At 47.9% G+C, this 27,474-nt stretch overlaps 2 protein-coding genes across 4 annotated transcripts in view; one reads left to right on the forward strand and one right to left on the reverse strand.

Annotated features, from left to right (window-relative positions):
• Position 1: 1 nt before the first annotated feature.
• On the forward strand, positions 2 to 1,276 carry MEA1 (male-enhanced antigen 1). The gene is made up of 3 exons (XM_071581819.1): positions 2 to 331; positions 405 to 522; positions 592 to 1,276. Exons 1-3 carry the CDS (start codon positions 143 to 145, stop codon positions 753 to 755), a joined length of 471 nt encoding a protein of 156 aa, XP_071437920.1. The 5' UTR covers positions 2 to 142; the 3' UTR covers positions 756 to 1,276.
• Positions 1,159 to 27,474, reverse strand: part of PPP2R5D (protein phosphatase 2 regulatory subunit B'delta) — a 30,923-nt gene continuing 4,607 nt past the window's right edge. For all 3 annotated transcript variants that reach the window (XM_071581747.1, XM_071581732.1, XM_071581738.1), the window contains exons 3-16: positions 24,350 to 24,545; positions 23,028 to 23,227; positions 22,518 to 22,628; positions 20,716 to 20,808; positions 20,092 to 20,222; positions 19,925 to 19,984; positions 19,155 to 19,263; positions 16,327 to 16,380; positions 13,405 to 13,575; positions 11,220 to 11,347; positions 9,118 to 9,219; positions 5,761 to 5,833; positions 4,370 to 4,486; positions 1,159 to 4,019 (exon numbers count right to left, since the gene is read on the reverse strand). In XM_071581747.1, the coding sequence (XP_071437848.1) occupies positions 3,882 to 4,019; positions 4,370 to 4,486; positions 5,761 to 5,833; positions 9,118 to 9,219; positions 11,220 to 11,347; positions 13,405 to 13,575; positions 16,327 to 16,380; positions 19,155 to 19,263; positions 19,925 to 19,984; positions 20,092 to 20,222; positions 20,716 to 20,808; positions 22,518 to 22,628; positions 23,028 to 23,227; positions 24,350 to 24,545 (1,683 nt within the window). In that variant the 3' untranslated portion in view covers positions 1,159 to 3,881. The remainder of the gene's footprint in view (positions 4,020 to 4,369; positions 4,487 to 5,760; positions 5,834 to 9,117; positions 9,220 to 11,219; positions 11,348 to 13,404; positions 13,576 to 16,326; positions 16,381 to 19,154; positions 19,264 to 19,924; positions 19,985 to 20,091; positions 20,223 to 20,715; positions 20,809 to 22,517; positions 22,629 to 23,027; positions 23,228 to 24,349; positions 24,546 to 27,474) is intronic.

Genomic DNA, 27,474 nt, shown 5'->3' on the forward strand with positions numbered 1-27,474 from the left:
AAGGCACGGCCGGCGCGTGCCGCCGCCGCATCCCCGCACACGGGCCGGCACTACAGTGCCCACAGTGCCCCGCGGCGGCGGTTCCGGGGGGCGGTGGTGGGTCCCCCGGGCCGCGCCGCGGTGCAGGGCCGTGGCGCGGAGCATGGGCCCGGAGCGCGTGTGTCCCCGGGAGCCCGGGCTGCCGGAGAGCCCTGACGGCGCGATCGGGTGGAGCGGCGACGAGGAGGAAGAGGAGGAAGGCGGCGGCGGGGAGTACTTGTACCAGCCGCTGAGCCAGGAACCGGAGCAGGGCCCCGGCGAGGCGGGCCCCGGCCTGCAGGAGCGGCTGCAGGTACCGCCCAGCTCTGAGACGGGGTTGGGGGGCACCCGCAGCCCCGACCCCCGCTGCCCGCTTTTCTCTGCAGATGCTGAGGCTGCACCTGCCCGACCCGCCGACGGACAGCGAGGAGGAGGAGGAGGAGGAGGAGGTGGCGGAAGGCGCCGCGGCTCAGGGCAGCCGCAGCTTCATCCCCATGGATGCAGGTAACGGCGTCTTCGGCAGGGCCCTCTCGGGGCTCCGCCGCGGGCGCTCACGCCCTTTTCTGTTCCCAGAACATGTGGAGCTGGTGAAGAGGACGATGGCCAGCGTGAAGCTGCCTTCTCTGGGCATCCCCGCCTGGGCCAGCCAGATCTCGGAGGAGCAGTGGAAGGACGCGGTGCAGCGCACACTGCAGGCCCGGCAGAGCCTCGGCGGTTCCCGGCCCGAGTGGAAATGAGAGCTGAACTGCAACGCAGGGTCTGCATACCCGTACTCCCTCCACTCCGCATGCACCTGCTGCCTCTGAGCAGGTGCTGACAGGACTTGCAGGTATTGACCTTCCAGTTTCTCCCACTGACTGTGTCTGATTTTCCTTCCCACCCCTCTTTCCTGGTTCTGGCTGGTGCATAAGTCAGTGTGATGTCCTTGTGTTGGCTTCTTCTGCCTCCGAGGAGCCTGGGTGGCTTCCATACCTGTGTGCATGTGGGGTGAGGGGACTTCACTGGTTTTGCCATATTCCGTCAGGACAAACACTGGACTTGTCCTCATGCTGACAGTACCTGAGAAGTCCCTCTCCAGGCTAGGGCCCCTTCTCCCAGGACAGGGGCTGTGTGTTGGAATATCAGAGGCAGAGCCAGATGTGTCATTCCAAGAGATTGGTTTTATTTAGTTCTGTACATACAGGGACATCTGTACAAAATCCAACACTTTCATACTATGTAATGCTCTACTGAAAATAAAGTACACCATATGTACATATGAACTGTAAGCAGCTTAATACTTGTGTCCAGGGGGGTGAATGCAGTAGTTTTGCTTGTTCCCTTGGGAGGAGGGAGCCAGGTGAAGTGAAAGAGGCAGCTCCAGTTCTGTCCATTTGGCTGACATGGGGAAAGGCGTGGGCAGAAATGAGCAGCACTAATGCTAGAAACCAAGTATTGAACAAGGGGCAGCTGTAGCATGGCAGGTGCAGGTCTGCCTATGAGCAGTACGTGTGGTGAGAGGGTGGGCACTCCCCCCTTTCTCACATGGTCCCCTTCAGAGGTGTCCAGGATACTGGAATGAATAGGCAGCAAACAAAGGGTGAAGGTACTAAGCCTAAGTTCCCTGGCCCAGAATAAGACACATAAAGCTATGGGAACATCGAAGCCAGACAGCACGTAGTCATGATACGTTACAGTCCTGCCCCTGCACATGGCACAATCCCAACAGATTCCTCTGGTCAGGCTCAGGGGCTGCCAGCAGAGACAGACTATCTGCAGGGCAGTGTCAGCCTCTGCACACCACAAGTCTCTGTTCCCTCTGAGTAGCCCACAGCAGAGAAAGGCAGCCACTGCCCAGCAGCAAGCAGGCTCACGTGAGGGCATACCATGTTCTAGCAATCTAAAAAGGAGGTGTTGGCTTGTAGCACAATGCTAAGCAGCCAGCTGGAAAGCCTGTACTGAAGGGAAGAAACATCCTGCCTAGCCTGAGCCTGGCAGTACTCATCTCCACTGTGTCGCTCCAGTGCGCCATCTGGCATCACGTGGTGCATGTCTACATGCTGTGGCAGGTGTGAGGTAATTGATTGGCAGCTGATCATGAGCTCGGACTAATGTTCAATGTAAGCAATAACCTCCCTGAGGTGTTTCTAAAGTCTCCTGATGAACTGGTCTATTGCGGAGGGGAGGTGGGGTCCTGTGTGACTGGGGAGGGATCTTGCACAGGCACTCACCAGCTGCTTCTAAGAGATGGTGGCATGCCTTGTAAGGGCTGAGCTGACAGAGAGCTACACAGGGCAGGGATGCAGGATACACAGGTAAAAACAGCCTAGTTGAGGTTGGAGGAAAGTTGTGCTGCACACCAGCAGTAAGATTACAGAGGATGAACCTCTGACCTGGGAATGGTTTACTGGTGAGGACAAGCAGATATACCAGAACCTTCTTCAACATTCCATGATGTCGCGAAGCAGCGTCAGGCTAGCACCGATCCTGTAAGCTCCCTGCAACTACTGCAAACCCACTCAGCTTATGTGTTAAGAAAGCAGGTGCAGCAGGTAAGAAGCAAGGACTCCCTTCTCTATCACAAGCCGGCCTCTGAAGTGGCACCTTGGCCTGGCACTGAATCTGTGCCACAAAAAATAGGGGTGAGAGCTGGATCACAACAGCAACCAAGTGCTGCACAAGCCCCTGGGCTATCAGCAAGTGTGCTCTAAATCTAATTTAGCAGAGTTCCTGATGCACCACGTGATAACTAACAAGGGCCTCAGCAGGTGGCAAAGTAACAGGGCAAGGTGAACTTTGCTCAGAGCACCCGTGGAAGCAATTCAGCAGTAGCACTTGGTCATTGATCATAACAAGGAGACAACTGAACACACAAACTCAGCTACACCCTGTAAGGTGTATCCACTGCTTCCGCTAGCTTGTCGAAATTACTTTAGCAGCACAAGCTTTCTAGAAACCCTGGCCACTGCAGAGCTAAAGGTGGGATACTGAGACAAAGGGAGAGCTGCAGGAGTATTTTAATTGAGCAGGTAGCAGATGAAAGAAGTCAGTGGCTGACACCTGCTACAAAGCGGGAAGTTAATTCTGGGCCCACAATTAACCTGAGACATCAGGATGCAGATGAGTCCGCACAGACCAACACAAATGAAGGAATTCACTTTCCCACAAGAGAGCTTCTAAGGATGCCCAAAAGGGAGGGCTGCAATAGTGTATAGTGCTTGCGCCCAGCTTTACTGGGGGTAGTGAAGCACTGAACCTCCACTCCACTTACAGAGGAACAGAACAAGAGGCTTGGAAAAAAAGAAAGGTGGAAGCAAACATCTCCTCTGCTGTATGTAAGACCCTTTGGCTGCAGAGTTGCACCCCAAGGCAAGGTGTAGAGGCAGCAAAGCCTCCACAAACTCTGCTCCTGCCTCGAGCTCAGCCTGACCTCTGAGCACCACAGGGCTTGTGGCTTCACAGGCAGAACAGGGGCAGGCGTGGCGGAAATGGGCACTTGGGGCTTGCAGCAGTGTATTAAGCCACGCACAGTAGTCTCTGGTCAACACAGAGCCTGAGCAAGGCTCTGGCTTCCAGGCAGAGTAAGAACCAGGTGGGCAGCTCGCAATGAAGTGAGTCCTGCCTGGACTGATACAATCAGAGGTCAGGCAGGCTCCCTTCATGCACACACAGCCAAGGTGGAAGGAAAAGCAGGAGGACACGACAGTGGTGAGATACAAGTTATAACATAAAACCAGATCTACCCTGGAGGTATGCAGATGGAGTGGAGGACAGGCACAGCTCACCATGTTCATTCCTTACTTATACATGAGAACCCAGTGCATTTCCATGACCCCTGGAGGAAACAGATGGGGCAGACCTTCCTGGGCAAGCCCCTGAGCCAGTCAGAGAGCCTCCTGGCTTGAGGTGAGAAACTCTTCTGCTCTCTTATGAGCCTCCAGGGCTTTTATAGTGTAGACGTCCTGTGGAAGCTCAGATTTCCGGCGCAGCAAAACTTTGTCCTTCTTAATGTCTTTCAGCATCTACAGACAAACCAAAGAAGTCAGGGATTAGAAGCAAACCCCTTCATCCTTTCACTCTCTGACTCCAACATGCTCTAGGATATGTTGGGTGACACTGCAGCATGCTGCAGAGCAGGCTGAGAGCCAAATACAGACTAAAAGGACAGAAAAGTCCCACTCACACTTCTTCCAGAGTGGGGAGGTTAGAGGTAAGGTAAGATAAACTCCACTCTTCACACTACAGGCTGAAGTCTTAATGATCAGGAATGAGAATAGGGGCATTTACCCTCAGAACACTTGGAAAGAGCCAGTTCTGGCTCCTGGACCCTGGACTGAGAGCAATTGTGGAACGACTCTAGTCACCTACGCACCTGCACAGCCTCTGTCTCCACTGTTTTCTTCAGCAGTTGTATATCCTCTGCAGTTGGGGTCTCTGTTTCCATACAGCACACAGAAGGCAAGGGTAGAGGTGCATAATACATGGGGTACTGCAGACAACACAGACAACTGGAGAGTCAGCACTCCACCCAACAAGTCTTAACCTCCAGCATCCTAACACAGCATGGCACCATTCTTCTAGCCACTCTCTCTGGCTCCCACAAATGTAGCAATACGTACTGAGGCAGGAAAGGAGCATCCTCTCACCCATTCCTACCAGTACCCTTGGAGACACAGCACATTGCATGTGCAGGTGCAGCTGCAGCTGAGAGTGCAGCTCATAAACACATACACGATCTCTATAAGGCACTACTTAGAAGTCAGTGCTACAGAGAGCCAGGCTGATAGAACACTGCCAGCATTCCCAAGACACTTGGTATTGGGAGGGACAGACCACTGCTGCAGCAGTGTGCACAGAACTGGGATTCGGTCCTGAGGCCTGCTTTCATGGGCTGAGGAAGAAGGTCAAGACCCCCAGCACATTCTTGTCTCATTCATCCTAGGTCCCATTATAGAATCACAAAATATGCCAAGTTGGAAGGGACCCACAAGGATCACTGAGTCCAACTCCTGGCACTGCACAAGACCATCCCCAGGAGTCATATCATGTGCCTGAGAGTATTTTCCAAATGCTTCCTGAACTCTGTCAGGCTTGGTGCTGTGACCCCTGCCCTGGGGAGCTTGTTCCAGTGCCCAAATACCCTCTGGGTGAAGAACTTTTTTCTGATACCTAACCTAAACCTCCCCTGATGCAACTTCAGGCCATTCCCTCCAGTTCTGTCACTGGTCACCACAGAGAAGAGATCAGTGTTTACCCCTTCTCTTCATCTCACAAGGAAGTTGTAACTGCAATGAGGTCTCCCCTCAGTCTCCTCCTCACCAGGCAGAACAGACACATGACCTCAGCCACTCCTCATACAGCTTCCCCTCAAGGCCCTTCACCATCTTTTCTGCTCTCCTTTGGATGTTCTCTAGTGGTTTAGTATCTTTCTTATATTGCAGTGATCAAAACTGCACACAATATTCAAGGTGAGGCCGCACCAGTGCACAGCAGAGCAGGACAATCACCTCACTTGACCAGCTGGCAAAGCTTTGCCTGATGGCCCCCAGGACACGGTTGGCCCTCCTGGCTGCCAGGGCACTGCTGACTCATATTCAACTTGCTGTCAACCAGGACACCCAAGTCTGTTTCGGCAGCACTGCTTTCCAGTATCTCATTCCCCAGCCTGTAGGTACATCCAGAGTTGCCCCATCCCAAGTGCAGCATCCCACACTTCCCCTTATTGAATGTCATGTGGTTGGTGATTGCCCAGTTGTCAGCCACCTGAGGGTTCAGCCGGGCCAGCTCCTCTATTTTCTGCCACATTTCTTCTCGTTCCTTCATCCTGAACCTTCCCCTGCAGAGAGAGAGAGAGAGAGAGAGAGAGAGAGAGAGCAGGTGTGAACTCCTGGGGAAAGTGCAGCTTTCACTCACAGGATGGCAAAAGCAAGAGACAGCAGGAAAGCGCAAGCAAGGGGAGGAGTGGCCCTGTACTTCAGAGACCCCTAATTCTACCTACAGGTGAGATGAGGTAAGAAGAGGGGACATGCTGCAATTAGCACAAGGTAGGCAGGCATACTCCTGGCTCACCTCAGAGCACAGGCTGGCAACAGTGGGCAACAGCTACATTTTTCTCTGGCATTGTGCTGCAGGAGTGGGCCAGAGGGTCTGGTTTCTGGGGTAAAGCAGTGATACCAGTCTGGATTTCTAAGCATGTTTTTCTGGTGCCCCACAGATGCAGAGGGACAAAATGACATTTCCAATAGAGTTGGGGTTCCACTGCCCCGTATTCCCTCTATCTCTAGCCACAACATACCAGAGAGCTGCCCAAACTCTCCAGGCCCAGCTCTTGAACTTGGCAGAGACTTCAGCCCACATTTTAAGTGAATGTTCAGCAGGGTCACTTATAAATCCCAGGGCAGTGAATGTTCCCAGTAGAGTGAGCATCCACAACCCCTTATTCTCTTCTACAGCTTAAACATCTGCACTAAAATCTCAGCTTCATTTCTAACTATCTGGCTTTCATCCCAGCTACAGGTCTCTCTAATGCCCTTTCTATCCATGCTAAGGACATTCTTATACTCTGTAATCACATCACACTCTTGAAATTCATGTAAGCTAAAAATGAGAATTAAAGCTGCCAAGGTAAGCAGCAGATTAGTCCACCAGAGAACACAGGGTCAAAAACCCCAAAAACCAACAACCCCCAAAACACCCCAAATAAATAGCCCATTCAGGACAAGACACTCTCTACCTGCCCCAACCTCCCCACTGGTTTTCTAAAGGATTCTGATAATTCAAACAGATTCAAGATGCCTGGGGAGATTAGTAAGATACAGTCACTGCATCTGCACTGAACAGCAGAGACCAAGTCTCCCTATATGTCCCTGGAGAGTCTGTCACTCCATGGCCAGCCCTGGCTGCACCTGCACAGCCAGGGATGCAGCGGTGACAAGCTTGAGCTGTTAACTAATGGTAAGTAAATGAAGCATGTTAACTAATTAAAAACATGGCTAAAGTCATAATCAAGCATCTCAACATCTGGTTGCAGCATAACAGCAAACCTACAAGCTCTTCCCTTTTCCCCATTTCCCATTTGCTGGGTTTGTGTGCACACAATCCTTCCCACACATGCTGTTTTCTAGTTCACAGCACAAGGTTTCTCGTGGTTCATTGGGAAAACACTTCATAGGTCTCTCTTCCTTCTTCTCTATGTGCTAAAGAAACCTCAGTGTTTCAAACTTGCCAGTCTTACTTCTCTAGTAAACTCAGGTTTCTAATCCATCCATCTTCCAAAGTACCTGCTCTTTTCTCTCACCATTGTCCTATGTCCAGTCCTAGGGCCTCGCCCAACGAGGCCATGATCTCCTCACTTCTCTCCCTCCAATTTGCTCCTCTTACCTAACTCATTTATACTATCCATTGACATTAAGAGTAACACTACCACTACCACTTCCCAACCTGCCTCTTCACTGTACCTCTGCCTAAAGCCTCTACCTTCTTTCTACCTCCTTGCCCTGACAAGCTGTTCTTCTCCCCGACCCCCCAGCATGCAGTCCTACCCCATTCCCTTCTGTCAGAGATTTCTCCTTCTAGTTGTTTCCCCGTCTGTCCCTAACAGGTTCTCTCCCAGCTCTAGCATCCCTTCAGACTGAGATCTTTTCACAGTTCTCAAGCCAAGAACAGCTGCTAATGCTGTGCCAGTGAAGCTGAGCCTTCTTGTTCTCACCCAGAAAGGCCTCCATAGCTGGGTCTCTGTGGCAGGGAAACACAATTCAGCTGAGGAATTTTATTATCATGCTTACCATAGTAAAATCTCAGATTCTGCTGCTAAAAGACATTTTGACATCTTGCACATCAAGCTTTCAATTGACATTTTACCAGATTTGGTTATCCAGGACAGCAAAGGGTATATCCTTGATAAAAACCCAATACAAGGTTTTCTGAGGTCTAATTAGGCACAGTGGCACTAGACAAAAAAAAAGTCATCTTAATATGAGCAGAAAACAGTACAGCTCTACCTATCCATTTATTGGACAGCTCTGAGCTGCTTTGTTGAGCTTTTCCAAAACAATCCTCCAACAGCCATACACCAGTGCTGGGTACAGTCACCCTAAGTAGGTCAGCATGGGTAGAAGCTAAACAAGGAGAAGAAGCTCCTGTTGAAAACACCAAGTGGATCCCATAGAAAATGTACTGTCAGTGATTTAAAATATATATGCAGATATTTGTGGGCTTCACAAACACTCCAAAATGGGAAAAAAAAGAAATCTTGCTAGCTCCCATTTTTGGTATCTACAAAACTTTAATTTCTCCATAAGCAGGTTACCCATCCGAAGCTCTGACTCAAAAATCAACTTTGTTATTCACTACTATTTCACAAAGTGGAATATACCCTAGAGTTCCCCACTCCCAGCAAGGGTAAGCCCAGCTCTTCCCAGTAGCAGCCCTGGCTCATTCAGGAATGAGAAGCACCATTTTAGATCACTAAGTCAGAAAAAAAACCCAACAAAGTTTACTTCTAGCTTAGTGGACTGACTCAGATCACCAAGACAAGCCATATAAGCACCGAAACCAGCACAAGGAAGCAGAAAAAGTGGAGTTCTTTCCTCTTTACAGCATCATGGCATAGGTACTTGATGAGCTCAGATTTTATCCCCACCATTTGCTCTTTGAAATTGTGGGAATTATTCCATCTTTATCTCTGCAAATTGAAAGCACCTTGTGGCATGAAAGATGCATTACACTCACAGCAGCAAAACTCTTTTGAAAAGTCTTTCTAAATAGGATTCCACTGGCATCACTACAACATTTATGAACTAGCAAATATTTACAGTGCAGAGGATAAGCATCTCTGCAAAGCTGAGTATCCTCTGCATTGCAATGCATTTCCTCATGACGCTGTCAACTCTTTTCTAAGCTACCTGCTTCAGCAGGACTGAAAGGATTTTTATCAGGGCACACATTTTATCTTTTCTCATCCCTACTCACAGTTATTGTAGAGGAATCTTACTTTTTTACAAAATTACTTGTACCACCTTTCCATTTCCCCTCTGCCAATTGGCATCTACCATCTGTTACTGTACCCCAAGGAGACTTGAGGATGAGCTCAAGTAACTTGGCTAAAAACATCTTACTCACTTCTGCTTCTCTGCCTTATATTGCTGCGTGCAGTCATCAAAAAGCTTTTGGTTCATCTCCATGAAGAGCTTCAGTGCATTGTAGATCAGCCCATGGATTGTTCTGCAAAGAAATGAGGAAAGGAGAAAGAGTCATGGTGGGCAGGTTCTGAGCCCTAAGTTAGCGCCAGCAGCACAGACAAGAGGTAACAGCAGCAACTCACTATATAGCTGTGTGGCTAAAGATTTTTATGCACTCCCAGCTCTTACCATGGGAAAACCCCTTCCACAAACACAGCAGAAACTATATCACAGGAAGAAAGAGATGGAGAAGAAAGAGAAGACCACTTGGACAGGTCCACTCTACTTCAGTCAGACTAATGTATACAAAACTATGCATTCTTGTGTTCGTTTCTTGTAGTTGGAAATAGGAAAGGAAGAATGCTAGGGACCTGTTCAGAGATGTTCTTGAGGGGGCTTTAGTGCCTCACACAGTTCACCCCACATATACACAATGATTTTTTTGGGCTGCCCAGTATTTGATTAAGAGCTTTGTCACTGAACTGCCCAAAACACAGAGAGGCAGAAGCCCTGTAGAGATGGGAACTAGCACAAAGAATACCACAGAAGAAAGGTCGACTTTGTGCCAATGATTTATGGAAAAGCTGCACTGTCTGTGAGCTCCCTACGGGACAAAGACTCTCCCAGGGAATAAAAACAAGCTGTCTCTGGAAGACCTGACCCAGACGCAAAAGATGAGACTCAGTAACTTGAGCTATGTGACTCCACCAGCTCTACAAATGGAATAAGGAAGAGAGATGCAGCCATGCTGGCCTTAAGCAGGCTCTCTGACCAAGTAGATGAACTATGGGAAGGAAGAACATCTGAGATACCCAACCCGCCCAAAGATGTGTCTATTGCTAAAACAAAGACAGGGAGAAATATGAGCAAAACACTTTCAGGACCTCCTCTGTCATACCACTGGGAAACAGACAAGAAGAAAAGACAGAAACAATAGAATCATGAATCCTGACTGCTGCAAAGAGACAGAACTGGTTTCAGACAAGAAAACAAAGACCTTTTCTGAACTTTGATTGGGAGTGAGAGCGTGTCTGTGCACATCTGTTTGCATGCACATATGCACAAACATCACAGGTATCTGTGCATGAATATGCCTGTCTGCACATGTGTGTGCCTGGTGGTGCCCCTGGGTGTTTGTGTGTGTTCATGTCTGCCCATCTGTGCCTACTCAAGCCTGTAGAGGACCCTTGACTGGCAGCTCCAGTTTGTACTTCCTGACAGAATGAAGAGCAGATCACTGGGGAGCTCTCTGCAAACAAGCTCTAACTCACAACCTCGTCTTTGCTACCACACTATACTACTAAGCTGTGGAGTTGCCCAGCCTCCCTAAAATAAATTATTTTGCTTTTTTTCACTCTCTAGAATAGAGGAAGATGGCTTTTATTTTGATCTTCTTGTAGTTTTTGCTGCAAGACTTTAGGATCTCAGCTGTGGATCAAGTATTTTTAGCTGATTCATTATAAGGAAGTGGGTTAAATTAAATTAGCTAAACTTGAATTAACCAGGTAAGGAATCAAATGGAGAAGTCTGAAGAAAAGAAGTTGATAAGAGAACCATAAAACAGAGTAGTATCAAGGAATCAGACACAGGGAGCAATATTTGACATGGACAGCTGCCCAGTTAGTTCTGCTTTCTCTGTTCTTCCTGTATTCAAGGAGTCAGGCATTACATTAGCCAGGGTCTCTGGTCATGGACAAACATATGGGTGGTACATTAGCTAAGAAGTAGACAGAAGTCAGTTGGAATACCTACTGGACACCTTGGAGAGACCACTAACATTAGTGACAGGCAGGTATCAAACACTGTGTATACTCCATGGCCCCCAAGGCTGGTAATTATAGGTGGCTCAACCCTGGCAGAAGCAGGCCACTGTGGTCTGTTGTGGCACTTTTCCATGGTGATATTGATAACAACCCCCCGGCTCAGCACCTGGTGCCACTCAGCGCCATGCATTGTTGCACTGTAGCAGCATGCCCCAAGATCGCCAGTGGGTCAAGCAATCCTGCATGCACAGCAAGTGTCAGGGCATGTGGGAAGACCTACTTGTTCCAGTGACTCTTGGAGTTCTTGTAGAGCGCTGGAAACATGATCGGGAGAATTTTGGCTGCATTATCGCTGATCAGGCTCATGATATACTCGTTGTTCCAATAGTACAGTGCTCGCTCTGCCACCTGCAGTGGGAGAGAAAGCCATCCTTGGACAGGCTCCTTCCAGTAACACCTGTGGTGCACGGGGAAGCTACCATCCAGCCAAGGAGCCCACATGGTTCCCCACAGCGCAGGCAGCAGGGCTGACCATTATAAACTTCTACAACAAAACTCATCCCTGCTTCCCAGCCTTCTTTGCATTAGCCTCTGCCAGATGCTTCTCACTTTCCTGGGACAAACATCATGTTCTTGAATAGACAAGTCTACTGCCAATACAGTGATGACTCTAACACCCTTTACACAACACTTGAGGACAGTAATGTCATCTGCTCCAGGTCCCAGTTCAGGACTAGTTTCAAGTCTCCTTCATTTCCTCAGACTGCCTTCAGTCAAGTTCCACTCCTCCCTGGCTTTCACCACAACAGCCTCTCAGGTCTTTGAAGCATGCTTCAGTCACCAGTCCTACAATTCAAGCCCCTAATTTAGTAAGGGTGAAAATACGGAAAATCTTGGGGCAGCCATCCTGTTCTAACAAGACAAACGAGTACAACAAGTTTCCACACAGTGACAGACTCAACCACAATCCTTCGTATTTACCATAACTCTGGGCAATGCAAGCTAATTTTTGCATTTAGCACTATCTTGAGAATGGCTTAAACACCTAAGGAGAGAGACATCCAGACTCAGTTTTAGATTTCAGATGATAAGAGAATTCACTATATCCCCTAAACATACTGTTCCACGCAAGTAAACTAAGTGAAACTCACCTCGTGTTCACTTGTCTAGCCTTTGGTTTTCCAGATCTTGTTAAGCTTTTGTCTGCTAGATTAAGAGACAACCCACTGAGAGAAAACTCACTCCCACCAGGGTGTTCAGACATACCAAGAACTCAATTCCTAATTTTGCTCTCAGACAAGCTGCAAACACAGACTGTTCAGCCTGCCTGTATGGGACACCTCTGGTGCTAATTTTCTTAGGCTATAAAGCATTAAAGTGTTTGCACCTTTCCCAGGTTTTTCAGTCTTGTTTTTCAGTTTGGTAGCAGATGTTGGCTGCTATCAAGTACAGGATGCCTCTCCTCCAGCCTTTACCCGACTTTATTCAATTTCCTTAGTTCCCTCTGGTACTTCCCTCCATGCCCAAAGGTCACATTAGTCCTTTGGTTCCCATCACTACACCAGTAATCCATGCCCAGATGGTTTCCATCATGCTCCCCTAGTCCTTTACAGGGAACTATCTTTTACATACATGTGACTTAGATTGACTTTGTTTTTGGCTTGTAAACACATGACTTTGTACTTGTCTATACCAAAAGACAGACTGAAGCCAGTCTAACTCACTATGCAGTTACACTCACTTAGGAGATGGCTATGTCACTATTTTTTTAACACCCCACTTATACTTTGGTCAATCACGTGTTTCACCAGCAAGCCATCTTGTTCCTGGGCATTCTTCATAGCAATCTAAACCTGTGAGCCAAGAACAGCTGTTAGGAGCTACCAGCAGGTCCTACCACTCTGTATATTTTAAACCTTAAGACTACTATCCACAGAGACTGTTTCAGTCAGATACTATAGCCAGCTTTCCTTCAGTGAGAACAAGAAAGAAGCAGACTCCGGACCTTTTTTCGTGTATCTCACTCTTTACCACCTATGCCAGAATAAAACAAAGTACCTTCTCTGCACAGTCTCTTTGGTTGGTCTCCATCCAGTACTGCAGACTGCTTGGTTTTACTGCAACAGGGCGACACTGGATGGATCTCCTCTATCTTTGCTAGCCAAAACAGGAGGTGGCAGAGCACCCGTGCTCCAGATCAAGCCTGCTGCAATAAACAGCACTGAATAGCACAGAGCAGCAGGAGGGGCTCTACTGATATGCTTTTTTTTCTCTTTGGATGCGCCTCATCTGTGATTGTGGTGAGGATTCTCACTGCTTTCCACCACATCACACCATTACTTACCCTGGTCACACCTCCAGTTGCCACTGATCCACAAAGACAAGCCCAAAACCTGTGGTGTCACCCTCACACACCAAGTGGGTTACAAGTCAGTGCTTTATCCCCTCCCTGAGCTGCAACTCACCTGGAAGTGTGGGCTGGAGACACACTTGGCCAACTGCCTGAACAAGGGCTCCATAACTTTCACAAACTCAGATGGTTCAATCACATCCAGAATCTCCTCCAGCTCATTTAAAAACATCACCTCCTTGGGACTGTGAGTTTTTGGCCAGAACTTCAGCAAGCCTACAATCACCTGAGTGGGGAGGGTACAGAGACAGTGTTAGAGGCTGAAAGTTAACACCAGATGCAAAATAAATTTGTAAGGGTCTGCTCACAACAGCAGAGGGAAAGAAGTAACAGAACAGAATGTCTCAAAAAGTCTGGGTGCGTTTCCAGGGAAGAAAGAAGACAAAAGGCCAAACTCTGCCATGTTACACTCATGACAGCAGCTCTGCCTAGGCTGGTACCATTTCATACCACAACCACAGCTTAGAACCATTTTTTTCCCCAAAACACAGCTTAACACAGAGGGCTGAAACTGGAGTGGGCAGCAGCTGGCAGACAGTGCAGAGTAACCATGGAAGATCAACAAGTAAAATTGGAAATACTATGGAGAAGGTCTCTGAAGCATTATTCAAAACACTGCAGAGCTTGAACACTGGAGAGCAACAAATAAATAATGCAATGGATGGGTTTGGGACAAGGAAAGGAAGTACTAGTACACACAAAAGTAACCGGATTATGGAATTCATTCTTGTAAAACATTGTGGAGACTCAAAGTCCAAACAGACTCCAGAATGGAACAGAAAAGTTTATAGAGTTTACACCTTATGGTTATAATTTAATATTAAATATTACAATGCAATATGATAATATTTGTAAACTGTTTCTTACAAGATATGAGAAGACTATACTAGAGAAGGGCTATACCTCACTATGGTTTATTTACTTATTTTTAATACTGCTTTCTGTCCTACCTATCTGCTTCTAGACACTATCAAAGGCAGGATCCAAGACCGTGCAGACCTTCACTCTGTTGGAAGAAAAAATGCTAACTCTGTGGACACCCAAGTCACACACAGCTGGCAGCAGGAGTTGCTCTTTCAAACCTGTGTACTTCAGCTACCTGATTCTGAGGCCAGCACTTGAGAAGAAGTTCACAGCTGCAGAGGGACTATAGTGGGCAATGCAACTGCAAGATTACAGATATCTGAGCATTATCTTTCTGCCAGCTGCAGGCTTGAGAAGCCAGCAGTTTGTTATGCTCAGTGTTTGTCATTACTCATGTCTCCCATTCAGCTAAGAGTTAGCTTCAGTGATTCAGAAGTAATTTTTCCTACAGCTAAGGTGTTGTGAGGTGTGTCAAGTCCGTCTTGCTATTACTGAGCACATCTAAGGCCTTGCTCACCTGGCAGTCTTTCAGACAGCTTTTAACATAAGAGCTACCATGTCAAGATTTGGTGAGTAAGCTTCTGGGAGGCCCACCTGAGGTGAGCATGGAGCCAGTGCGTAATCTGGCCTCCTTCCCGCACTGCTGGTAGCATCTCCTAGTGCATTCAGACCCTTGCTGATGCACAAGTCCTGTAATTCTTCCAGACTTCAACAACCTCAGTCATCTCAGGGGTCTGTTCAAAACCTTCCCAAACAGGACACCTGAACAGGACACAACCTGTGGCAATATGGGCTTGGTATGTCTGTTGACACACAACACAACACTCACTGAATGTCATGAAATTGGATCAGCCCACTGCTTTCCACAAGCATCAAACCAGACGCAGGTCTGTAATTCATGGGCCACTAACCTGTTACCCAGGAAGTTATGGAGCTTTACTATTTGAATAAGCTGCAAAATGAATCCTGGAAATATTGACAGATTTCTATTTCTCTCTTCTCCCTCACTCTAAGAGGTGCACTGGCAGAAGGCTGTTGGACTGGATGTCAGCCACCGGAAGTACTCATCATCATCAGGAAGCTACTTTACAGTTTGTTTCAGAGCAGGCTTTGGAACACAGGAAATGGAGGACTCGTGTTTAAAGGAAAAACTAGTAGGTCTGCTTCAGCACTGCTGGTGTCAGAGCTGTGGAGCCAGAAAGCTGACAACAGCTGACCAACTTCTACCACACAGTCAGGCTCACCATGAATGCACACATTTAAGCCAGAGAACAGAACGACCTCAGCCAGCACTACTCATTAAAACACTCACACTTTCTCGTGCTCCCTGCTACAGTGACACAAGTATGTTCTTTATACATCTGCTGTTTTGAGTCTGTGACGTTCAGCTCTGCAGAAGACATTTCCTGGTCTTCAGTGGGTGGATAAACACTTGTCTCCTTCTTGCACCCTCTGCCAAGCTGGCATATAGCCTGTGCAGCCAGTAACTAGAATATGTGAGGTCTTCACTGCTCACATATTTTAGAACCTCCTGTTTCTCAGCACATCCTGAAGGCAAATGTGTCTACAATGTGACCTAGCACTATGAAGATGGCAAACTGATGCTAAAGGTGGAATGAGATTACTTTCATGAAGGGAACAGTGGCTGGCCTAAGTAGAGCTTTGTGTTCCAGATTCCTAACCTCACCACCAGAGTTTTGCAGCCAACTCCAGTAGTCTGGAGGGGTCTCTTACTATTTCAGGGCCCCCACAAGCTCACACTGTTTCCATCAGATGGTCGTGTATTTTGTCTCTGCAGCATCTGTCACTGACTGAAAGCTCTAAAACTCAAAGACCAGCTTGGTATCAGTGTTCCTTCTGTTACACCAAGATCTGAAGCACTATAAGCCCTAAAGACTATAGCTCATCTTCCTGCAGCTTTCAGGAGAGAATGCTAAAGGCTTACACATGAGCAGTACAGACCCTTCTGCCCACAGGGAATCAGGCAAACCCAGTAAACAATACCATGGACTCCCAGGCTCTCCACAGCAAGGGTTAAAAAAAGGTTACTCTAAGGAAGATGGGAAGATTTTGGGGCTTGACTGTCACACAGAAGTTAAGCAAGGCTACTCACTGGCTCTGTCAAACTGCTGTCTTTCTCCAAGAACTGTACAACACAGTATGCCAACTGTAGGAAAAAAAAATGGCAAGATTAGAGCTTCCTCAAGTGTACCTGAGATTCAAGTGCCACCACTTCTCAAGGCGGGAAGTAACACTACATTCATTATGTTGCAGCTCTAAACAAATCCAGTTTCCTGATGGAAAGCAAAGGCTTTAAGATCAAGCAGGCAGGGTATGAGCTTCAGACATTCATGCAACATAAAAGGATAAAACTTGAGTCACGTAGAGCAGTCCACAGCCAATAAATTCAGATGCAAGCACAGCTGGACACGTGGGGAGGAACAAGCCTGACTGTCACAAAGCACTGCCCCATAAGCAGTCCTGTCTGACCAATCTGATCTCTTTTTACAATCAGGTGACCCACCTGGTGGATGAGGGGAAGGCTGTGGACGTGGTCTATCTAGACTTCAGCAAGGCCTTTGACACTGTCTCCCATAATATACTCCTGGAAAAGCTGGTAGCCCATGGCTTGGACAAGTGTACTCTCTGCTGGGTTAGGAGCTGGCTGAAGAGCCGGGCCCAGAGAGTGCTGGTGAATGGAGCTGCATCCAGCTGGTGGCCAGTCACTAGTGGTGTTCCCCAGGGGTCAGTGTTGGATCCAGTCCTGTTTAACATCTATACTGATGATTTAGATGAGGGGATTGAGTCCATCATCAGCAAATTTGCTGATGACACCAAGTTGGGAGGGAGTGTCGACCTGCGGGAAGGCAGGAGGGCTCTGCAGAGGGATCTGGATAGACTTGAGAGATGGGCTGATTCCAACAGGATGAAGTTCAATAAGGCCAAGTGCCGGGTCCTGCACTTTGGCCACAACAACCCCATGCAGCACTACAGGCTGGGCACAGAGTGGCTGGAGAGCAGCCAGGCAGAAAGGGACCTGGGGGTACTAATTGACAGGAAGCTCAACAGGAGCCAACAGTGTGCCCAGATGGCCAAGAAGGCCAATGATATCCTGTCCTGTATCAAAAATAGCATGGCCAGCAGGACCAGGGAAGTGATCCTTCCCCTGTACTCTGTGTTGGTGAGGCCACACCTTGAGTATTGTGTTCAGTTCTGGGCCCCTCAGTTCAGGAAAGATACTGAGGTGCTGGAGCGAGTCCAGAGAAGAGCAACAAGGCTGGTGAAGGGACTGGAGCACAAATCCTATGGGGAGAGGCTGAGGGGGCTGGGGTTGTTTAGTCTGGAGAAGAGGAGGCTCAGAGGTGACCTCATCACTGTCTATAACTACCTGAAGGGAAGTTTTAGCCAGGTGGGGGTTGGTCTCTTCTCCTAGGCACTCAGCAATAGGACAAGGGGGCATGGGCTTAAGCTCTGCCAGGGGAAATTTAAGTTGGAGATGAGAAAAAAATTCTTTCCAGAGAGAGTAATCAGGCATTGGAATGGCCTGCCCAGAGAGGTGGTGGATTCACCATCCCTGGAGGTTTTTAAACTGAGATTGGATGTGGCACTGAGTGCCATGATCTGGTAAATGGACTGGAATTGGACTTAGGGTTGGACTTGATCTCAGAGGTCTTTTCTAACCCAATTGATTCTATGATTCTATAAAAACAGCACTGAAAGAACACATTTCACTACTTAGCAGCCATACTTCTTGACTTCCTAGCCCAAGTGTTGCCGCCCACTGACTCTGGTGGGTCCAGAAGAACCACGTGACACTGGACTCAGAGGTCAAACAACAACAAGCCCAGCATCTCACCCGGAAGGGGCCTCGGACTTTACCTTATTAAGTACATGTTTCTAACCTTAGCCTATGGAGTCAGATGTGTTGTGCCTGGGGCGGAGTTATCTCAGGTTATAAATGTTGTCTAATTTGAATAAATTTGGGATTTGCCTGGACACCATATTGGTGTGTGCGGTCTCCTTTGGACCCGTCCGCAACACCCAAATTCTGATCTTCTATATTCTTCTATTATGTACTCAAAGTTGGAAGAAATTATTCACTATACCAGTCTAGCAGGCCAGCCCATCAATTTCTTCACATACCTCAGCAGTGACTAAGAGCTGAGACATCATATGCAGTTGGGAATTTTACCTCTCTGGGTTCAGCAGGCCCCAAATACTTCACAAGCTTCTACCACAGAAAGACAAAGCAGGCCACAGTATTAAGTCAGCAGGAAATATCAGGATACCCTCCTATCAGACCATGGCACAGGCCCAGGCACCACAAGGGACAACAACTGCAGCAAGGGACTAGTGCAGAGACCAGGACATCTCACAGCAAGAACTTTGTACAATGCAGTAATATGGTCTGGTGAATAGCTATAAATAATGAACTTATAAACTTATAATGAACAAAGATTCACTGTCCAAGCTCGCTTATAAACTAATACATATATATATGGCCAAACTTCGTGAATGAAGATTTGGGAAGGGCTCTCCCCATGTGGGTGTGCCCTTCGAGCCTGTGCAGTGGATTTTTTAGGTGAGGCACAGCATGTGCAGAACTGGCCCCACCGTTTAAGTCCTAAGGTCCATCTGACATGGCCGAGCAAGCTTGGACAGGGACAGTGAAATCCTCAGGACTGTCTACAGCACCGGGTACTAACCAGGGCTGACCCTGCTGAGTATCTGAGATCTGACAGGACCGGATGGCAGGGAGGCATTTAACTGCCCGGTACGGTCTCTACTGAGACTTGAACTCATGACCTTGTGATCCATAGTCCAGAGTGCTCACCATTACACCACGGGACCGCCCTATGCTAATACATATATATGCCTTACAATAGCTATAAGCTTTTGCAATAATCCCAATCTGCCCTGGAAACTTGAAGCACTTCTCACCTGCGGATGGTAGACACTGAGAGACTTCACTTTGTGCAGTGGTAACAAGACTCTGATGAGGAACATCTTGTGCTCTTCCTTTAGAGGCAAAGCAAACCCATTGATTATGCTGAGAAGAAACAAGAATCTTGTTAAAATCTTTACCCAGCAGAAATTCCGTATCTCTCACCTCAAAAGACTTGCCCTAGCTCTCATTAGTCTCTTGAGAAAGCACCTACCGAAAGTGTGGTCTTTCCAACCCAGACTGCACACCATGCTTAGTTAGAGTGTGTTCTTGGCAGGCACCACAGGGTTTGACGGGGTTTGGGCTCTGCTCTGTGACAGGCTGAGTCCACACACACTTAGGCAGAACTTCTGGGGAAGACCAGCAAAGAGGCAGATCATCGCTTAAGGCTTGTGCTTTAGAGAACAGGAGGAGGATGGTGGCACAAGAGGGCTGCAAACAGAAGGGCACTTAAGCCATGGTGAAGGCTGCCCATTGCTAAGGCTTCTCAGAGGAATTGTTCTGTTTTACTGCCTTCTGAGGCAAGATAGCAAGTGTGACTGGACTCCAACTCATAAGAACATTAGAAAAATCTGGGGAGGAGAAAGCTACCACTGCATTTATCAGCAGGCTGGAGAGTACTTTCACTGTGTGCTCCATCAGACAGATTCTCTGGAAGAGGAGGAGCCTCCTGCAAAGACTGCTGAAGGAAGGCACTTCCAGCTCACACAGCACACTGAACTGTGTCTCACTATAGGTCCCCTGGGATTTCCACAAGTGGTCTTACCTTCCCAGGATCTCCAGTAGCTCTGCAATTCCATTGTGGTGCTCTGTTTCGTAGATGAACCTAAAGAGAAGGATGAGAGGTCATTGCCAAATGCTGGATACAGTTTGATAAACAAAAGGAAGAATGCTGGAGACAGGAAGTCTAAATGGTACTAAGAAACACCTCACCTGTAAAATATATTATTGATCTGCCTCCTCACATATGCTCGCAGACCCAGGAACTTCCCATAGATCCTGTGCAGAATAGTCTTTAGGAAGTCTCGTTCTCTGGGGTCTTCACTATCAAAGAGATCCAGAAGCTGTCAGGAGAGAAATTGAGTCAGTGTCTGCATACTGGCTGTCTGGGCAAAGCTACCAGTAACACTGAGCACTGCTCATGCTTGGCCAAAGTGGCTATTTCAACTTGGTAATGCCTTCCTTTAGCACTCTGAGCATAGTGTTCATTTCCCTGAAACACACAGCCTCCTAGTCACAAGCTAGAACCATCATCACTTCTTTCATCCTCAGCAACACAGTGATGGCCTGCATGTTCTACATGTCCCCAGATTTCCCCTGCAAGGCTCCTGTGCCCCTCTCCACATGTACAAGTTACGCGTTCCAGTGACTACAACTTGCACAGTTGTGCGCTGCACAGAAAATTCGGTCTGCTCGTTGAAGACAAAGAAATAAATAAAAGTCACATCATCAAGTACCAGCTGTCAAAGCTGGACTGTTTATGTAAAACCTTGAACAAAATCTGCTGCATGTCCTTCATAAAGGGACTGCACAGTGGCAGGGGCAACAATTACTTACAGACAGTACAAACTTCTGGTCAATGTATTTCTTGGCTACATTTGGTTGGAAGTCAGGCGATTCCAGGAACCGGAGGAAGAACTCATACACCAGCTATGGGAGGAGAAGGAGAGATCAGTTTGAAATCCCTCTGTCCTCTCACCAGTGTTTACTTAAGATTTTAAACCTTTTCCTTCTCCTTAAGGATTCAGGGAAAGGCTGGAAAGCCTGAATAGGAGCACAAAACGGAGTGTTTCCCCACTCAGCGGGATCAATTCAACTGCCCTTGCTTTAATGGGAACATAACTGCCCAAGTCTTCACGAGATCTCATCACCTCAGGTCACCCCAAAGACAACATCCACCTACTCAGATTAAGATGCTAGGCCTGGGAAACATTTCTCACATCTTCAGCACACATCTCTACAGAGAATAGAAACCTCCAGAGATGGCAAAAGCTCAGACTTCATTGGAAGCCATTGAGACAAGGAAGAACAGAAAAGCAGAGAAATGAAAACAGATCCCAGGAAATCACGCTGTGTCCTTTGCCTCCTGGCAACTGACTTCAGGTAGGCTTGGACCCATTAAACCATGCAAGCTCATGCTGTGTCCCACTTCGACAACAAAGAGCAGCTTGCTTTAACAAGACTGTCAGTGCTAAAACATCAGCTTCTGGTCCTGCTGTTCTCTTAGAGGGATGAGTCCATTCCAGGGTTGACCCTGCCTTGTGTTTCTGAGAGGCCACTAAGGCCAAACAAGAGTGACTCATTTCAAAGGTCTGACTGGAGTTGAAGCAATTACAGGGCCATGCATCCACAGGCAGGGCCCAGCTGCCAAGGACAGTAGCACAATAAAAACTGAGATGATGACCTGGCTCAATTCTGAGAAACAAATGCTTCCTAGCATTCATAGCACTCTGGTGATGAGGACATGCTATTTCTATCAATGCTCACATCCCTATGTAAACTGTAGCAGTGAGATGTGATTAACCTCTGCTGCAGAATTGCACCTTATTTCTTCTACTTTATTCTGCAGTACCAGGCTCTTGTTCTGCCTTAGTCTGCTTGACAACATGTCCCTGTGCAAGTGCCTGGGCTTACCTCCTGACTTCCACTGCTGAGCTCTGCTAAACCATGCTCACTGTTGGTTTCATAACCCTTTTCACCTCGTTTGTCTTAAAGTCTGTTTCCCAGGGAACCAACCTAATGAAAAGGTCCTTGGCTCCCTTCCTCTCTTCCTCACCCTCCAGTTCCCTATCTTTTGTGGTCAAACATTTGCTCAGTCAACACAACTGAATTACATACAATCTACAGGAGGCACCTCAGCAGATACCAACACAGGCTTTACTTTGGCACCAAGCAGTGCTTCTCTTCCATGTACCTCCCAGGGAGCTGGGCAAGGAGAGGAGCATTGAAGCAGACAGGGTGCTGTTTCCAGTGCTGCTGAAGGCCAGAGGATGAGGACTCTCAAGTCTTCGTAAGGGACATTAATGCTGCCGAGAACTGCTTCTTACATAGGCAGTAGAGCACAATTCCCCTACTCCTAGTAAAGTGTTCATTCCCAGCCTACTTCATGGCCATGTGGGACTACAGCCATCTGCAGCTGAATGTTGCACACAGCCATCAGCCAGTTCCCAGGACACCCTTGCTGCCTGTACTGCCTAAGAAACATTTCTGACCCCTGGGTGCCAGGCCTCGTCCTTCCCCAGGAGCCCTCGCAGGCTGGTAAAACAGCCAGCAGCAGGGCTGGTAGGCTCCAGCTCTACATGGACTTTTGACTTCCTGGAGATAAATATACCAGATTTACATTCCCCACTCCTCCTCACCTGAAGGTGTGGCCAGGCAGCCTCTAATGTAGGCTCATCTTCCTCAGGGTCAAACTCTGCTCCTGTGGGATTGGATGATGGCGGGAGTGTCCGGAAGAGGTTCACTGAAAACTGAGGGGAGCAAAAAGGTGCATGAATGACATCCCCACACCTCATGATGGTCTTCCACATAGCAAATCCTTCACTGTAGAGCAACTTATTGTGATTTGTCACAGCTGTGCCCACAAACCAATCCCTTCCTGTAGGGTATAGGGTTATAGTCTGCATACAAACTCCACAAGCTCAGTCTGTGCCCGAGACTGGAGCTTCCACCTTTCCCCACAGCAGGCACTGTCACCATAACATCCCCACTGCCCCAACTTCTCTTTCTGGATGTGAGCAGATAATAAGGAATGGGTAGGACTGGGGTCACATTCCTCTCTGACAAATCCCTACCCCCTTCTTCTCCCCACATTTCTAAACAGTCCTTATTTCTTTGGCACACAAGCACATACTGGCCCCATGCCCTACCATGATAACAGCTTCAGGATAGATAGCCTCGGTGACAACATCACGGTTATGTGTGATGTATTCTACCATCTCATTGAGTCCTGCTCGCTTCACCTCCTTGAACTTCAAGTCACTGAGCGGGTCAGAGATGAAGTCAAAAAGCACACAGCACTGTCGCAGCTTCTGGATGAAAAGCTCTTCTCGTTCGTGTGGAGGAGCATCTGTCAGAGAAAAACAGGGGCATCTGTCCTTGAAGATAGGCAGAGCATCTTCCTGGTTTTCCCAGATATTCCTGTAGTTTGCTCTTTGGGGTTTCCCCCTCACCTGTCACACCCAGTTTGAACCAGTGGGGGAAGAGGGAGAAGCAGTGTTAACCCTGCTATGGACATAAGATAGACGGATTGCAAGGCCTCTGAAACAACTATCCCATGAGGGAATTCCAAACACGACAGCAGTTTCTAATCCGCTAAACACTGATTTCTTCCCTGTACAGGGTACACTGGAAAAGAAATGCAACTAGCTCCCATAACAGACCAGTGACGCCCCTGCCCTGAACACCACAGACACAAAGGGAGCTCCACAGTGCACACTGTAGCCTAACCTTCCTCCCAGAGGGCAATGTAGAAGAGAGGGGCCAAGGTGGCAGTGGCTCTATAGTAACAGATTCTCTTTTTGATTCGATATGACTGGAAACTATGCACTGCCTTGGCCAATGATGCAAACTTACCTCTTGCTTGCGGAATGCTAATGAGCTGCAAGGCAGCTGCCCTTCCTAAAAGGGCTGCCTGTGTCCAGGAGTCGTGAGCAATGGGTCTGGCTGAGTGACTGCTGAAAACACTTTCTTCTTGTCCAGTTAAATCATATTTAATTGCAACATTATGTAGATTAAGTGTTAATACTAAGTAACTGCCCTAATGTGAAGAGGTTCAACAGCACTACTATAATTTGCAATGGAAACACAATGAGGAGGAGGAATAGGTTTCCCCCAGGAATGGGTGGTTGTAGGAATCAAGGGCAGGTCTCTGCACTTCAGCCCTTCCTGCACAACCCGCTGAAGAATTTGAGGCAATCCTCAGTACACGCAGTCACAAGGGTTTAAACAGTTCAAATGGGAAGGTAAGTACTTAAGTTTGCATTGAGAACCCTCTGATTTTTTTAGGCATCCATCGATTCTCTACCTGCTGACAAGACAAGCACTTTTCCCAGAGCCATCCCTAACACACTGCCCACAAGACTAGGTGGACATTGTCAGGGTTGTTTTGGGAACAGCCCTTACACCACCACACTGCTTGGAGAAGGTGCAGCTTGTCATGCAGGTCACTCCCACCCCACGGCCTCTTTACCTTTAAGGGCTGGGAGCTTTTGCAGTTCTCGGTTTTTGCTCAGATTGAAGCGAGAAGAGCTGTGCCGGCGCTCCTTCTTCACAATCTGGGGTCCCCCTGAGTACTTAATTTTATTCAGCTGGGTTGGTGGGGGAGCGCTGTTACTGGGCCGTTTATTTGACGTTGGCTGCTGCGGCTGCTGCTGAGGCTGCTGGACCTGATGAGAGACAAGAGAGTAAAACAACTCAGAAGCTTTTACCTATAGACCTCAAAAGCAATCAGACACCATCAGCATTTTCTTGGACTGAAGAAACTGGGCAGGTTTTTCACTGTTGGACTTGCAACTGAGTGCATCTCACCTATTCCTGCCAGCTCTACACCTGTTGGTTGCTTCTGCAGCACACCTGCAAAGTACACATCAGTTTTACTCATACCTGAAAGGTATCACAAAGACATCAGAGCCTCTTGGCACAGCAAGTGCTAAGGATATGGAAAGCAAAGTCACATCTTGCAACAAATTACATTAGTTCATTGACAGAAAAAAAAGCAGAAATAAGAACTTTCTGAGGTTCAAACAGAAATCTCAGTGTGCTGAAACTCAAATTACATCACTCCGTACAACACTAAGAAAGCACATTTAGAAAACCAGCAATTTGATTCTTAGTCCTTGTGCAGGGAAAAAGCAAAAAAAAAACCTGTGGAAAAGCAAAGTAGTGCATAGTACAGAGCAGACATAATGACCCTGCAAAGGCAATAGTGAAGACCACTAAAATCATTGCTGCATCTATAGACCAGAAGCATCTAGTCTACAAACCACATGGACTATACCTACATACACACACCAAACTTAAGTGCCAGGCTGTGGGCTCTCCCAGCCTGTCCTGGCTGCTCCAGTCGCTCAAGCTGTCTCCACCTCACTGCTGTCTGAATTTCTGCAGGTGTTCTTTTCCACATCACCCCTGTTAGCCACACAAACTCTTTGCCTGCACTTTCCTCTCCCACTTCACGCTTGCTAAACTGCACTTACAGAAGCACTTTCTCAATTTTAGCACATGACCAGAAACTGAAGCCAGTGTTTCCTCAGTTCAACTCTATTCTGACCTTGCTAAAGCTCTTCAAATCCCACTTGAGCCACAATGACTCAATAACTGACCCTTAAACTTTACACTGACCCAACCTGTGGAAAACTTAACACAGAGAAGGCAACATCCTGCCAGCAAACCTATAGCAGAGGGCTCAGCTGGAGACAGCACCCACTCTACTGCACTGCTGGTACTTGATCTGCCGGATGAACCGGTTTAGGATATAACAGGGATAGCACAATGGATGGGGAGCAGAGGTGGGTGAAATCCTTGGACATCATCCCTCTTATTCCCCCATAAACTCCCAGCAGCCACACAGAGCATGGCGGTACAAATGCACACCTCCCCAGAACACTGACCAGCAGTGCTTTGAGGGAGTGCATCAGCAGTGCAGGAGTTCACCAGAGCTCACCATCCTCCAGACATGGTATGGCCAGTCTTTTCCCGCAAGGAGTAGCTGAGCTGCAGCTTAGTCTACTCAGTCCTTTCCCTGAACTAGTTTCCAAAGAAATGCAGCACAGCACTGCAGTGCAAGAGCAAGAGTTACTGTTCCTGCAGCACATGGGAAGGCAGCAAGGTAGAAAAAGGGAGATGCTGCCCTACAGATTTGGATCTGTAGACCAAGTGCAGTGACTCCTTGTGGAAAACTGCCCAACACAAAACACCAACTGTCTTGCCAAGTGATTACCTTGAATGAGAAATAAGAAATGTTTTGGTTCTGGTCTGACTGTTTGAAGGAAATCTTCAGTGGTTCTGTTTCAAGCTCAGCTACAAGCCAAAGTCGGGAGAATAAGATTTGAACTCTTCAGTTTACATTTGACCTGATTCCGTTCATGGAGCAGGATTGTCCCATGATGAGAGGAGGGAGCAAGATGAGCTTGTGATGAAAACAGCAGTGTCTGGCAAACAAAGCAAGCACAGACTACAAACTGGAGGCAACTTATCCTAAACAGTAGTCTCTCCTCAGTTAGGTCAGGACAAATCCTTGCTGGCAACCTTCCAAGAGTGAATTCATTCCTCACCCTGAATATTTGCGTATCAGGGTAGCACGAGCCACTCAGATGTTGTCCACATGCCTTGGGAAAGCTAGACCTCTATTCTACATCACTTTCCTTCCACAGGGAAGAACGGCAAAATCCAAACACTGAGCCACCACAGAGAAAAGATGGTACAGAAAAAACCAGAAGATGCATTGGTAGCCTCACAGGTAACACTTAAGGACGCAGGACACATGGGCCCTCCCGGCTGGTGAGACATGCCTATGCACTCCTCACCCACCCAGAAATGCCACAGGCAAATGTTCTGAGCATGGCATGTATACTGCATGTGAACAGGCTGCATCAGGGGGCTGCCACCGTTCTTCAACAGTCTACAGTCTTTAACAGCTTGCATGGAGAGACAAAACACAGCTTCAGGTTTAGCAGCTAGTTATTTAAGAAACAGTCACACACATGCAAAAGTCACACAACCAAGACTGCTAGAGAAAACTTGATGATTGGGGAGGTCAAATACACTCCTGTGCTCCAGTGCTCGGAGGGTTTAGGACAGATTGCTTCTATAGGGACTTTCAGGTATCAAGTTGAATACCTGCTTCAGGAGGTGCTTCCTGTGGCAGGCCCGCTGTCCTGCTGTTTTCAACACCTCCTACCTTGGCCACATGAATCTGAAGAAGCTTATTTTACATTTTCTAATGTAAAATACTTTCTGCTTTGAAGTTTCCATCCCTGAAAACACAGCAGACTGCTGAACCTGAAAGCTTTTTTTTTCATGCACAGGTATCAACCTCATAGACTGTTTCCCCTAGACCAACACCAGCTGACATGGCTGCAGGCACACATCTACCTGATCAGGTTTAGGCCCTCCTAACAGGAAGGGCTCATGCCACCACAGCAAAGCCAACAGCCTCAGAGTCACTGTTTGGCCGTGGCTGTTACACTGCACATGCTGAAGTGACTAGAGAACAGCACAAAGTTGTTTGCCCAAGCACGGTGTGTCAGCCCTACCTTTCCCACTGTGGTGGAGCAGCTACTTGTGCCAACAGGACTGGCCAGCCCCAAATCCCCC

The sequence above is a fragment of the Pithys albifrons genome, chromosome 2, assembly GCF_047495875.1.
Source record: "Pithys albifrons albifrons isolate INPA30051 chromosome 2, PitAlb_v1, whole genome shotgun sequence".
NCBI lineage: Eukaryota > Metazoa > Chordata > Aves > Passeriformes > Thamnophilidae > Pithys > Pithys albifrons.